Here is a 14519-nt window from a genome sequence, read left to right as displayed (position 1 = left end):
AATGTATGCATTAAATAATAGTGGTGTTGAAAAATAGTCACAACCATTCTTCTATTTACCCATGGTTCTTCTTTATTTGGCAGCTAAATATAGGGGCATGTTAATATTGTTGTCAGCTTAATAGAAGGCATTAAAGCCTCTAACAGTGGTGCAAGAAGCTATAGATAAATCTTTTCTACGCTGGGTGTTAGTAGGGTACTGTGATGTTATATGCCTGCAGGACACTTTTTTTTTTTTTTACTTCTACTGCAGTTCATAAAGGAAACACTCATAGGAAAAAAAAAAATTAAACATCAAATCTAGCAAGTGATTAGCACCAGCATTCCAGAAAACTTCAGCGCGCCCTGCTTCCAGCTTCTGATCCAACTTCATTGCTACAAAACAAGAGGAAATAGTAGTTAGGTTGATGGGATAAATAAAACGCCAAAACTACACCTGAAAATGTATATATTAGCATTTGGACATAGAGTCTCATATAAAAAATTATTTATAGTGGGAAATTTTTATTGTTCCCCTTAGGAGCTATTTTCTTGTTACACAATTAACGGCATAATAAAGACCTACAGCTATACCTTCACATCAAACTCTGATCTCTTGAGAGTTCAGCAAACAGCTCTGGTCTCATGCAAAGGGTTATGATGGCTTTGGGGGGCTGGTGCAGCCTTAAGGTACAGCATTTCCACATCCCACCCATAAGCCCTCACCCACTCATCAGTTGACTGCTGTCCCACCCCTTTCCTTTAGTGCTGATGCCTCCACCATTCCCTAGAATGTAATCTCTCAGACAAGGAGGGAACGAGTAGTGGGACTGGAACAAATCCCAGCTTTTGCAAAATGGACCTTTACAAAAGACAGACAGCAAGTGGGGCTCCTGTTGTTGTTTTTGTTTTTGTTCCATATACTGATTCAACTGGATTTATAATGCTACTGTGTGACACGGGAGTGATTTTCATAATTTCTTTATCCATCCATCTCCATGTGTTCCTATTTGACAAGGTTGGACTCTCCAGCACAGAAGATATAAATTTAATGGAGGGATTAAGTAGATTATACAAATCAAGAAAGGAAGTTTAAAAGAAAGTATCAGAGATAAGGGCAGAAGAGAAATTTAGTTCTAAAACAGCACTCTGATTGAACGATGATGAAATGGCACTTATGGAAAGAGATATCCATAACTTTATACTTCCGGGTGCCAATGGAGCATTCCAAAATGGCAGGTGGAGAAGAGAAGAGGCCCACTGCCCTTCTGTAAGCAAATCTCCCTGTTTTGCCCTGGGCTGGACCACAGGATGATGAAGCCATGGTCTGGGAGGCATGACTCCAAAAGAAGCACCAGCTATGGACAAGGGCTAAGTAAAGCAGACCAGAAACCTGAGTGTTGCATGGCCGAGCAGTGAAGCAGAAATGTGAAACGTGGACATATTCTGTATCAGTTAGGAGAAACTACATTTGTTAGATGAGAAGGAGGAGGTAAGGAAAAAGCTACTAAAACAAGGGGGTAGCTCTACCACTGCACTAATTTTTTTTGGCCATAGAAAATCAGTAGTCATGAAATACCTAAGTAGTTTTCATCATCTGGGGTTCTCCGAAGCTTTAAAATAGAAGGAGGAAATGACTAAATCGCATCTCCTCCTTTTCTAACAAATAAAAACTACTATCTATTTGATTTTCCTGAAAGTACCAACATTTGGTAGCTAATACTGCAAGAGATTTAAAGGAATCATCATCCTTTAGCTAATGCTTACGAAGTGTTATGTATTTTATATACTCAGCACTTTGCATGCATAAATGCAAATCTTCACCATTATCCCTTGATCTCATTTTACAGAGAATGAAATTGAGGCTCAAAAAAAATTAAATATAGTGCCCAAGGCCACAGCATTTGAAATTAAACCCTGGTCTGTCTAGTGTTTTCTATTTGTTTTTGTTGGTGGTGTAGTCATTAGACTGTCTTGGCCATATACGAAAGCCCATATTGTGTCTGGCTTATAAATGATCAACTGCATCATTGGAAGTACTTAAACAGATGATATGCAAGGATATAAGTACAGATAGGATAGTAACATTCAGTCAAATACTAGACTCCATGTCCTCTGAATTCTTTTCATTTAAGATTTTTAATTATGTAAGTAATTACGTCAGATCGAAGAGGACTAGGTAGCTCATCCACTGTGGCCCTGCTGGCAAACCCAGCACTATTTCTCAGTTCTTCCTGAACCCACGGGCAGATCAAAGTCATGTCTGGAATCACAGTTCCGCAGTTGGTTTGAAGGGATGCATTATGCTATGACAGGTAGAGTTGGGATTTTCAACATTTTGTCAAGTCTTTAGTTACCTTTGCCAATCTCAGCACATACGGCATTCAATAACTTGGGAAAAACAAAGGTCTGACATTTCAGAAAGATGAAGTTCATTAATAAGATAAATAAATAAATCCTTATGTTTCAGACAAGCCCCCCAGTAGTTGAGGCTCGGGACTGTCTTACGCTGCCAGTTGAACAACACACTTATTTTGGATATAAGAAAATAAAAATAAGAACTTAAGGCATTTTTAAACATCATAATTTTGAGGGGACTCAAATCCCAATTTTTTTAGTGAACTTTGGATAATAAGTAATGTAGGGTGTAAAACTTTAAACCAATGTTACAGAAAGCATTTCTTAAAAGAATGTGCTGTGTGAATTTTTTTCCCTTCTTATACAAAACCATTCATGTATACTATTCTTTGCCATAAGCAAGCCAAATGATCTACATATGTGCCCTTGTAACTATGAAACTAGACTTCCCCCAAAAATGTTATTTACAGGAAATGTATATAATCTTATTACTATATACTCATTGTTTTCCAAAAGATTTTAAATGTATTTTGGACATTTACGTAACTACTAACTTCGGTGTGAAAACACAAGATCCAGATCAGAATTTATTGTCCAGAAGCCAGAGTTATAAAACATGCAGTAATTAAGGGTGCTATAAAAGTAGTCTGATAGATAGAGAATATATATATAACGGATACTGGAGAGCATCACATTGAATCTGGGGTCAAAACATTTAATATCTGGATAACCTGAGCTCCAAATAATTATAAGCCCTGATCTTATTTTGTTTATCTTGAAAAATTAGCACACAGAGGAATGGAAGTCCACTTAGTTCCCTGACTTTTGCTCAGCTTTACCATGACTCGTGACAATGCCAAAACCAACAATGATCTATTGAGATGACTTTGAAGGAGGGACCTCAATTTGACCAAACCCCTACCTCTCTTACATTTGATTCAGCTGTATCCCTAGAAAAGAAAAATAAATGACACTTGCGACTTTTTATTGACTACTTCAGAGTAAGACTTTCAGATTGCAGATCTGTCCACCAGTTGAAAGAACAAAAGGAAATTAAAAAGAAGAGGCTTCACTCTCTTTGTTGAAAATAAGGGAAGCTGGGCATCTGGGTGGCTCAGTCAGTTAAGCATCCAGCTCAGGTTTCAGCTCATGGGTGGTAAGACAGCCCTGCACTGGCTCCTTGCTCAGCAGGGAGTCTGTAGTCTGTAGTCTCTCCCTCAGCTTCTTCCCCCACCCCACTAAAATAAATAAGTAAATAAAATAAATAAATCTTTCAAAAAAGATAATATGGGAAGCAATTTCCCTCCCTCCTTCATAGAGCATCTACTTTAAAAAAGAACTTGTCACTGTAAATATATTCTCCTCCCTTGGAAATATATATACATTCCTCTGAAAAGTCAATGGGCATTTTGTCAGCTTTAAGACCCAGCAATGTCTTTCTCAAGGCCTTTGAGAACCATTCCTTTGTATGTAAATGTCCAGATGAGACAGCATCCCTGTCTCCTAGTCTCTGAGAGAGGGGAAGAGCCTAACTTTGGTTAAGTTTAGCTGACACCTGGCTCCAAGTGGTAAAACTAACTCTTACCATAAAGATATGAAAAGTGTACTTTTGCTTGGTGTAAAGCCAATTAACTAACATGGTTGCACCAATTGCCAGGCAGTTTAGGGTGAACTATGTATAATAAATACTACTGCCAAGTCTTATTACTTGAGGATGCATTGAATTATTGTTTATCTTGACAAACGTGCATATAATGGGTAGTATCCCCTTGACTATGTAAAGGGTGAGATTTCTTCCCATCTTTGCCATCTCTGTGTGATTGTGATGCATATAACATTCTGGTTTAATGCTTATTTAATAACAAAAGTGTTTCCTTTCTCTACTATCTTTAAGAAGATGATTTCTGGGCCAGCAGAATTTTTTAAAATTATATTTCCCCAAACAGGCAGGGGATTTATAACCCAAGAAAGTCATTTCAATGGAGTGCCAAACCTGCACTAGGAATGTCCTTCTCTTTCTGATTGCCTTGTCTACCTGGATTCCTAAGCAGGGTGGCTAATCATTCAGGTGTTCATATTATTTGTGTTTATTAGATAAATTTACTCTGGCTCTCTAGGCAGTTGCCTATCAAAGCATATGAATTTTCTTTTAATCAGCAGTTAATAATATCCAGATCCTGAGTTCTTGCCCGAGATTACAACCTTGAACTCAGCAATCCAAGATTTATCGAAGCCTAATTTTAAGAAATAACATTTATGGGAAATTGCCTCAAGGGAACAGAGTGGGCCCATTTCTCTTGATAATTTCGTTTTTACCCTTGAATCAAACCAGAAAATGAGAGTGGCTTCCATGGACAAGACACTCATTTTCTCTTCCCTATGTTCTCTTCTGGAGACTGGAGATAAAGGAACGAGACATGCTGTCCCCTAAGATTAGAACTTGAAACGTCAATGGAGGTTCTGGAATTTGAAATAAAATAGACACAAAATGCTTATGTGCACCACAGCAGCAAATCAGTCGTAGTCACCTTGCTAGCACTATTGCTATCTTGCCAACTCTTAAATGTTTATCAAAACTCTGCACAGAGAAGGAATGAGAAAACAGAAGAATTTGCCTAGTATGTGTTTATGGGCAGCTGGTGAATGATTAGCTCTCAAGTTGTGTTAAGAGCAAGTGGATCCAAAAGGTCAGAGTCAACTGCATCTAATCATGTTTTTGGAAATCAATTGACCCTCAAGCGAAAAATAAAATGGACCCAGGGCTGCGTGTAGCAGGCGATGTGAAGAGCAGCAGGTCTGATTCTATCTCTTCCCTCACTACAACGTTCACAATTAAGCCTGCGGAAAGAGAAGAGGGCTACAGAGTAGTTGTGGATCAAAGAGTTGCTGAATTCACAAGACATGATAAATACAATCAGAAACAATTATTGCAACTAGAATTTAATTTCTTCTAAGTAAAAATCGTTTACTTCAGGCAGGGAGTTTTCTATAAATGAGATGGTGTTATAGATGCACCTACTTTGGAAATTACTGCCTTGCTGTGAGTGAACAAATGACAAGTATGAAAGTGAGCTTCTTTGAAAATTGATCAGGTCCAATCAATTATTTAGAGATTTCATCTTTTTGTATGAAGGTTCATCACTGGCCAAAGATTTTTTAAAGTACCGTATAAAATGCTAAATAAAAAAACCCTTTGGAATGTACTATCCCCCACGAAACTCCCCACACTCAGCTTGGCCCAGCCTGAAGATTTTCCACGCTCATGTGGAATATCAAAGAAAACACGAAGAAATCTTAGGTTTTACTAAGAAAATTTCAGTGAATCTTAATGTAGAACAGATTCTCAAAATTAATTAGGTTAATTCTCAAAATTAACCTACCAGGTGAAAGAAAGCACATGTTAAATCTTTATCATGGTAGGCAGAAATATGTGACCCCATTTTTTCTATGAATTCAAAGCATTCCCTGAGACAAACTTCTTGAGGATTCTCCTGCTTTGACTTTCAAATTTTTGTTTCCGAGATCGAATAACTTACTTGCTTTCCTAGATTATCCAGAAAGGAGCTAGAATTTGAAAATCTCCATTCTTGTCGCTCATTTGTGCAACCTGGAGAGATTTTCAAACAACCACCCCCTTTGCTCCCTTCTGAGATCTTTGACTTAGTTTGCCTGGAGTGAAACCCTGCTACTGGGGCTTTTAAAAAGTCCCAGGGGAGTCTTATCTAATATTCCGCCAGAGCTGAGAACCCTGAACTAGATTATACCTGGAAATGCTGTTTTGAGTTAGTTGTTTTAAAATGTATTTTTAAAATCATATGATTTATAAAAACAAGGGGAAAAATGAAACAAGATGGGATTGGGAGGGAAATAAACCGTAAGAGACTCTTGATCTCGGGAAACAAACTGAGGGTTGCTGTAGGGGAGAGGTGTGAGAGGGGTGGGGTAATTGGGTGGTGGACACTGGGGAGGGTATGTGGCATGTTGAGTGCGGTGAATTGTGTAAGCCTGATGATTCACAGACCTGTACCCCTGAAGCAATAATACATTATATGTTAATAAACAAACAAACAAGGGGCAAATCCAATCAGATAAATCTGAAGTCTGTTAGTTTTTAAAGGAATTACAAAGCAAATTTTTAAAAAACTAGTTATCTACAAATAACATGACTGAAAATAAGAGGTGGGACTCTGGTAGTAAGAAAGACAAACTTAGCTTTAGGAAATGAAAGAAAAGCCAAGGGGGGATTTCTGAGATCTGGTAAAGTTTCCTCTATAATTCTTTACTTTCACTGGGTATTTAACTGGAAAGGGTTACTCCTTAAGCCATAGAGTCGTAAGAATAGAACTGTTGTATTAAAAACAGATCATGTTCTTGGTTGGTGCCATATAGGTAAATAAATAAAAAATAAGAGGGTTGGTGGAAAATGTACAAGTCAGTATTGCAGCCTGCCACATACCATAAGGAGTTGTAAGAAGTTGTGAAATTGCTTTAAGATGTGCCAATATTACTAACAAGTAAAATACAGCACACTGGAAAAATAAAATGGCCTTTTGCTTAATTATTTACATTTCTTTTAATACCAACAGTAACGTACTATCTCTCATAAATATTAAACTTCAAACTTTAGTTTCTTTACTCTCATATATTCCAAACCTGAGATTGAAATCGTCTTTTGCTAATTTACCCACTAGCTTAATTTTAAATTTTGTCTCTCAAATTATGATAATTGATGCAAAAAATGCAAATATGGCACCCAAGCTATTCTTTTTTGCAACACATTCCAAAGTCCTTAATTCAGCACTTATTATCTGAACTGGATGTCTTTGTTATTTAAATAACCAATTGATTTTCTATTACTGTGTAGAAACACTCTTATTGTGTAGAAACAGCCTATGTGAGTTTGAGCCAAAATTATTATGTTTGAAAGAAAGAACATTTGATTATTTCTTTTTACATTCATCTGAAATGCATAAAATTTGTAAAATTTGTAAAATGTGGGGGCATCTGGCTGGCTCAGTGGGTAGAGCATAGGACTCTTGATCTTGGGGTTATGAGTTGAGCCCTGTGTTGAGTGTAGAGATTACTTGGAAAAAAAGATGAAAGAAAGAAAAGGCTCAGATGGCAGAAGGAATGGCTTAAGAGTGGAGAGAAGATAAGCCTCTGCAGGTTACAAAGTCAAGAACCTAATTAATCAGTGACAAGAAACACAGAGCAAGTTAAGTCAATGGCTGAATGGGAAAGTTTGGAAAACACTCACTGAAATGTGTAAAATTTATTCATTCTATTTTTGGACATAATTGTCCAACTTTTTACTATTACATAATCTGCCACTGTCACACTGAAAGGGCTAGCACATTTGACAAAGAATTAATATCCTTAATATATAAAGGGAGTTTACAACTCAGTAAGAAAGATATTACCATACCAGTAGATAAATGTATATCATAATGCATAAACAAAATAGACAAAAGTAGTAGAAAAATACAGAATTCTTTAAATGCAAAGAAATGTGAAAAATAATTCCTTTTAAATAATCAATATTTTAAAATATTATTTTATTTATTTATTTATTTAAGATTTTTATTTTTTGAGAGAGAGAGAGAGAGAGTGCAAGTAGGGGGAGCAGCAGGCAGAGGGAGAGGCAGAAGCAGGCTCCCCACTGAGCAGCGAGCAGCGTACCTTGGGGCCCCATCCAGGACCCTGGGACAATGACCTGAGCCAAAGGTAGACACTTAACTGACTGAGCCACCCAGGCATGATTTTAAAAGGAAGAAAGATTTAGAGTGCCTAGGTGGCTCAGTCAGTTAAGTGTCTGCCTTTGGCTCAGGTCATGATCCCAGGGTCCTGGGATGGAGCCCCTCATCAGGCTCCCTGCTCAGTGGGGAGCCTGCTTCTCCCTCTCCCTCTGCTAGTCCCCTGCTTGTGATCTCTTGCTCTCTCTCTCTCTCTCTCTCAAATAAATAATCTTAAAAAGAAAAAAAAAGGAGGGGGAGAAATATTTAGATAGCATAGCTAGAGATTTGGATAGAGAGCTGGACAGAGTATGGTAGAGTTCTTAAGAGTATTGGCTCTAGGCAGTCAGATCTGGATTCAATTCCTAATGAAGCAGATACTTCCCAGCTATTTCACTTTAGGCAATATACTGATTTCCCTCAGTCTCAGTTTCCTCATCTGTAAAATGGAAATAAGAATACTTAACTTTATTTTGTGAAGGTTAAGTAAAATAAAGCATATAAAGTGCATAATATATTCTAATATACAGCAAATTCTCAGTAAATTGACAATTATGATAATTCTCAGTGCTGGCAAGAGTACAGGAAAGGAGCTGTAAAAACAGCCTCCTTCTAGGGTGAGTTGTTATAATATTTTTCAGGAATGTAATTTGGCTATATCTATTAAAATTTTCCCATATGTCCATACTCATGGAACCAATAATCCAATTTAAAAATAATCAAAGATGTGCTCAAGGATAAAAACTCACATCTATTCATAACACAATTTTCTAGTTTAATGCCTAATGTTATAGCAGAAAGCCACATGGTCCCATATAACAAAGGTTTTAAAATTTGCAACAATAGGAACATCAGTTTATGAAAAGTAGATAAGATGCCCAAAATTATAGAAATTTGCTTGGGGAAAAGTTACATTTTATTTAGAACTCTATTATTCCTACTTCTCTTTTGTATTATGTTTCTTTTTTTTGACCATGTCTCATTTGCAAGGATATTTGAAATGAAAGTATGGGCTCTCTTACTCCCTTCTGAAAGATAAGTCCTTTAAAAATCACTTTCCCCGCCTCACATTTACCACTTTGTCTGAAAGGATGTAGAAGAAGAAAGCATTGTTCAGTTATTCTTGCTCTTGATCAACAGAAAATCAAAATTCCTATACAGATTTTTTCTTTGCCTCTTAGGTATAGTATTTCTAGAAATACAGAGGGGTTTTGGTGCTTTTTTTTTTTTCATTTATTTTTCGTCAGCTCAAAATGTGAAAGTGACTACACATTTGTATGAAAATCAGAGACTCTATTTCAGCTGGCATGTTTTTGCCTACATGCTACCTGACGCAAGCAGAATTTACCAAGGGATCAGGGGCAGGGCTCAGTGACAGCAGACATTCTCCAGTGAGCTGAGACTGAGACACTAGAAGATACTGGTGATACTCTTCATAAGACCCACCATAAGTATGGCAGACACCCTTTGACCATCAAAAGATGGCAACAGGGTTTCGCATATGAATCCAAAGTGGTAATCTCCAAGGCGGACATGGGGATAGAAATAGCTGGTTTGTGATCAAGATGCTACACATATGGGTACCTCTAGAATGACCTTCCATGTCAAGAAGCAAAAATTTACTTACCCAAGTATCAGTTGTTTCTGAACACCACAAAGTGGGCCAGTTAGTTTTATTTTTAAAATAAAAGGGGGGGAATATGGGGTGCCTGGGTGGCTCAGGCATTAAGCATCTGCCTTTGGCTCTGGTCCTGATCCCAGGGTCCTAAGATCAAGCCCCGCGTAGGGTTTCCTGCTCAGCAGGAAGCCTGCTTCTCCCTCTCCCACTCCCCCTGTTTGTGTTCCTTCTCTTGCTGTATCTCTCTCTGTCAAATAAATAAAATCTATAAAAAATTTAAAATTTAAATTTAAAGAGGGAATTAAAAAGCATGATCTTATTAATATTTTTATAATTAATTAATATTATTATTAATATTTTAAAATAAGATTTATTTCTACAATCTAGTATCATATGGAAATGGATAACTACATCTCTAATTGTATCTTACATTTACCTCTTTGGAATCAAGAGTTTCGTGTTCAGGAATAGCCACCATTGGATGACTCAGCTTCACAGAAACGACGCCCAGGATGTGATGGGGGTAGGGCGGGGGGGGGTAGAAGTGAGGAAAATAAATGTTTACATTTCATTTAAATATATAAACAATGACATATGTATATTATTGCCTATCATTGTAGAGTCTTCCAACTGTAAACATTTGATTTGAACTGATTTGTAATTAAAAACAGGACAGATAGTCTCCACACACACACACACACACACACACACACTGGCAGCGGTGAATACTTTGAGCACAAGACCACATCTTAGGTATCTTTGTGTCCCTCATAAACTCCAACAGTGTCTGGCGTATAGTATAGACACTTACTAATTTCTTATTGAATGAATGAATTGTTAAAGCACACTGACAGATTTCACATAGAGGAAATGAAGCTATATTTATGTCTCCACTCTCATAATAGGCTTCAAATTGAAAAGCTCCAACAAAAGAAACAAATCGTGCTTAGACCTGCAGTAAATGCAGATGTTCCAGAGATAGTAAATGCTTCATTGGAACATAAAGCAATGGGCATTATTGCAAACAGTAATAATGTCAATGTACAGGGACTTCACAAACATTGTAATCTTCTAGGATATGTTGTTATAATGCAGTTTACAACACAGTGACATTTCCACAGAAAAGAGGTTTTGTGCTTCTGTAAGAGGAATCTGATTGTTGCATGGGTCATCTGAGCATTAGACATACACTTAAACCTAACAAGGCAGAAGAAGACATAGATAATGCAAGAAAAAGAGAGAGGCAGAATGAGGGACCCACACACAAGAAGAGCAGGGGAGAGCTATCGTTTGTAATAAATCTGTTTGCCCCCTTTCTTTCACCATCTCTCCTCATTCGAGCTTCAGGGTAACCACAGCACCCAGTGTGCCAAGAACATTCCTTGTTTCTGTTATTGTTCTGGGCAAATCGGGAGTAGGAAAATAACTGCCCAGGCTTTCGCTCTCAGGAGGGTCCTGATATGATCAGTAACTCAGTAGAAGAGCTCCTACTTCCTAATCCTCCAGTGAAACTTGGCAAGATGGCCTCAGGCCCAGGACCATGCCATCCCCGGTGGCTAGGAAGACCAAGGAGATCCTGCTTCACGTTTCTTCAGGCTTCCTTCCCTCTGTGCCAGCAGATTTTCAAGAATGGAGCCTGTTTTTATCCAAAGTTCTAGTTTCACTAAATCCCAAACATTACACTCTGTTCCCAACTATGAAATAGATACTTCTGGGTATCATAACATCAGGACTCCTGGCTGCCCGAGGCCATTGCTTTAAATAGAAGCATGATCTAGCCCCAGAGCCAACGAGAGATCTAAACAGCATTCCAGAAATCAGCTGGAAGTGCTTATTTTCTCTTGTTCATCAGGGTCTCCTGAGATCCTCAGCATGGCTCAGGACTGGACCCTACTACCATTTCAAACCCTAGACCCAAGTAATTGGTCCTGGAGGAAACAGACTCTTTAGCATACCTGGGCTATGCAGTAGGGTAATTATATAAGTCATCAGAGTTTGCACAATGTCAAATTTTCAGTCTCCTGGTCTCCTAAAATAGAATAGGATAAATATCCTAAAATTTAAAAATGTTGGAACTCTTCCAATAAAATGTTTGGCTAAGACTAGAAAGGTAATTGAGCAATTATGTAATACCTATTTTTACATTCCATTCCTTCTTTCCAATATAGGTACTGTCATTTAAATTCATTTCATTTTAATCTTGAATTTCAAAAACTATATGTTAATTACCCTAATCAACAAAAGAGAACAGAAAATGACTAATCCGAATTAATTGATAATCCCCAAATCATGTATGTTTGGCTTTGGGATGCTTTCTTCTATCTATGATTGCTTATCATAGAGGGTTTGCCTTTGTATTATCCTCAAACTGACTGCAAATGTAAAATAAAATGTGATATTTGAAGATTAATAGATTTAGCCATCATAATTATGTACTCATGTGACAAATTCACCACATGTATTTGTTTTGCTTTCACAACAATTTGGTGAGGTGAGCACTAGTATTACCCTGTTTCACAGATGAGGACACCAATGCACGGAGAGGCAGAATGACACTTATTCCAGGTCCAGAACCAGTAAGTGGCAGAGCCATCACTGGAATCTGGATGAAAGTTCCACATGCTATGCTTTCAAAGCAAGGATGAAGGGGTAGCATGCCAGGAAGGTACTCAGGAGACCGGATGGGGAACCAGAGGAAGGGAGGGCTGTGTGCCATTTCACAGAAGGAAGAGCCACATATGAAAGGCGTGAGCACCCCATTCAAAGGTCGGAAGCAGTCAGGAGTGCCCCGAGTGGCTATGAAGGGCCACACTGCAGACATAATCCAATGGAGTTTATGTGTGAGATGAGGAGTCTGGCTCATTCTCTGGGCAGTGAGAAACCACGGAAGTACTTTAAGGAAGAAAAGGGACACATGTGATCAGATTTTCATGTCAGAAAAAGCCTATGTGGCTGATGTGCAAAATACGGAAGGCTGGGGAGCAGGGAGGCACTTGGAAGATTTAAATAATCTGAGGGAGAGAATCAAGAAGAAAGTTAGATTAAAGCATTGCCTTCGAGTATGGAATAGACTCGAGATTTTTCTGGGTGACTCTAGACTCCTACTCTCCAGGATGAGTGAAGCAGCATCAGGTAGACATGTTGATGTTGCTGATTCGGGAAGACACACTGAAAAACTAGAGAGAAATAAGGCTGAATGGTGATATGTCTGCTGAATGGAGACATTTTGTAGTGCTCAAGGGCTAGAGAGGCTAAATGCGGGGGAGGAGGGGGTCAATAAAACATGCTGTGAAAATCTTCTCACAATCAGAAGGGAGACAGTGAAACTAAAACATTAAAATAAATTCTACAGGGGTATCTGGTTGGCTCAGTCAATAGAGCAAGCAACTCTTGATCTCAGGGGCATAAGTTCAAACCCCATGTTGGGCATAGAGCTTGCTTAAAAAAAATTTTTTTTAAATGAAATAAATTCTGAGTAAGTGAGTTGTATGCTATCCAGAGAGTAGGAGTATACTGAAGGCCATAGTTATCCAAGCCTGTTTACTTGGTTATAAGTGTTCTGGAAAGCAAATTACCATTATGCCTCAAAAAAAAAAAAAAAGTTACTAATTTTATCATCAAAACACTATTCAACACAGGAGGAACCGTGAAATAAAAAGCTCAGGTGAAATGAGACAAAACATATTTTATCCTGGATAGAAACTCATGTCTCAGATATTGAGTAATAGATTAATTGGACCTTCACTCACTCACTACTGTGGGATAATCAACAAGTGGTATTTGAATAAAATGTTCAGTTGATTTTTATTACGCTCTTGATCACAGCTGCCACCAACCTGATATAAAGCCTCGTGAAGTGTTTGCTACCAGCGTGGCTTTCTCAGAAATGTCACTGCTTCTCCCAAGCTAACGTGAACTTCTCTAACAAAGACAGATAAATGCCCTCAAACCAACAGGAGAAATGAGAACCTGAACAACTAGGGAAAAAAAAAAAAAAAAAAAAGGAAATATGCCAAATGTGGTTAAATCACTTCATTAAGTCTTGACTCTACCTGAGAAATGGAATTCAAAGCTCTTGCGTTGGTGTGGGAGCTCTCCCTCCTGCACAAAGATGAAGTAGGTTTTCTTGTTTGCCAGAAATGACAAAGCTGAGAAAGTGCTGCAGGAATGTTAACATTTTAAAATTGCCAAGGGTGCTACAAATGCTATTCAGAATTCAGCCCTTTGGAAGGCACGTGGATGGCTCAGTTGTTTAAGCATCTGTCTTTGGCTCTCGTCATGATCCCAGGGTCCCTATTGAGCAGGGAGTCTGCTTGTCCCTCTCCACCTGGCCCTCCTCTCTCACTCTTAAAAAAATAAAATCTTAAAAAAAAAAAAAAAAAAAAAGAATTCAGTCCTTTAGGATTGTTTTTCTGCTGAACCACATCTTCTAGTAAATCTCCTTCACGCCTTTTGTCTTGGGAAAGCCGTATCATCTACTCCTGTTGCCCCATCTAGACTGTGGACCACTCCAGCTATAGTGCAAGCTTCCTAAGAACATCTCTCAAAAATAGATGTGACGAACTGTTGTAGCACTACCAACATAAAATGTATTTCCTAAGTATGACATTGCCATTAGGAGAGCATAAGCCTTTAGAAGTCATGTGGATTATGGGTTATTCATTTTTAGGTCCTCTGCACCTGGCACAGGACCCACTCAATAGCAAGTACAACTAAATGACTACCAGGTAAATAGATGAATGAAAGAAAGAATGAATGAAATGGCTAGAGAAAAGAGGATTTTCTGACTTGCAAAATTAAAAAATTCTGAATTAGTGAGGAATTAGGACATGT

At 38.1% G+C, this 14519-nt stretch overlaps 1 protein-coding gene across 1 annotated transcript in view; it reads right to left on the bottom strand.

Moving 5' to 3' along the window:
- Positions 1-209: 209 nt before the first annotated feature.
- Positions 210-14519, bottom strand: part of LOC122909213 (muscular LMNA interacting protein) — a 149430-nt gene continuing 135120 nt past the window's right edge. Inside the window, exon 11 of the mRNA XM_044253020.1 lies at positions 210-374. Coding sequence (XP_044108955.1) covers positions 369-374 — 6 coding nt within the window. The 3' untranslated portion in view covers positions 210-368. The remainder of the gene's footprint in view (positions 375-14519) is intronic.

The sequence above is a fragment of the Neovison vison genome, chromosome 1 (genome assembly GCF_020171115.1).
Source record: "Neovison vison isolate M4711 chromosome 1, ASM_NN_V1, whole genome shotgun sequence".
Classification (NCBI taxonomy): Eukaryota; Metazoa; Chordata; class Mammalia; order Carnivora; family Mustelidae; genus Neogale; species Neogale vison.
This window is presented reverse-complemented; position numbering and strand designations above follow the sequence as displayed.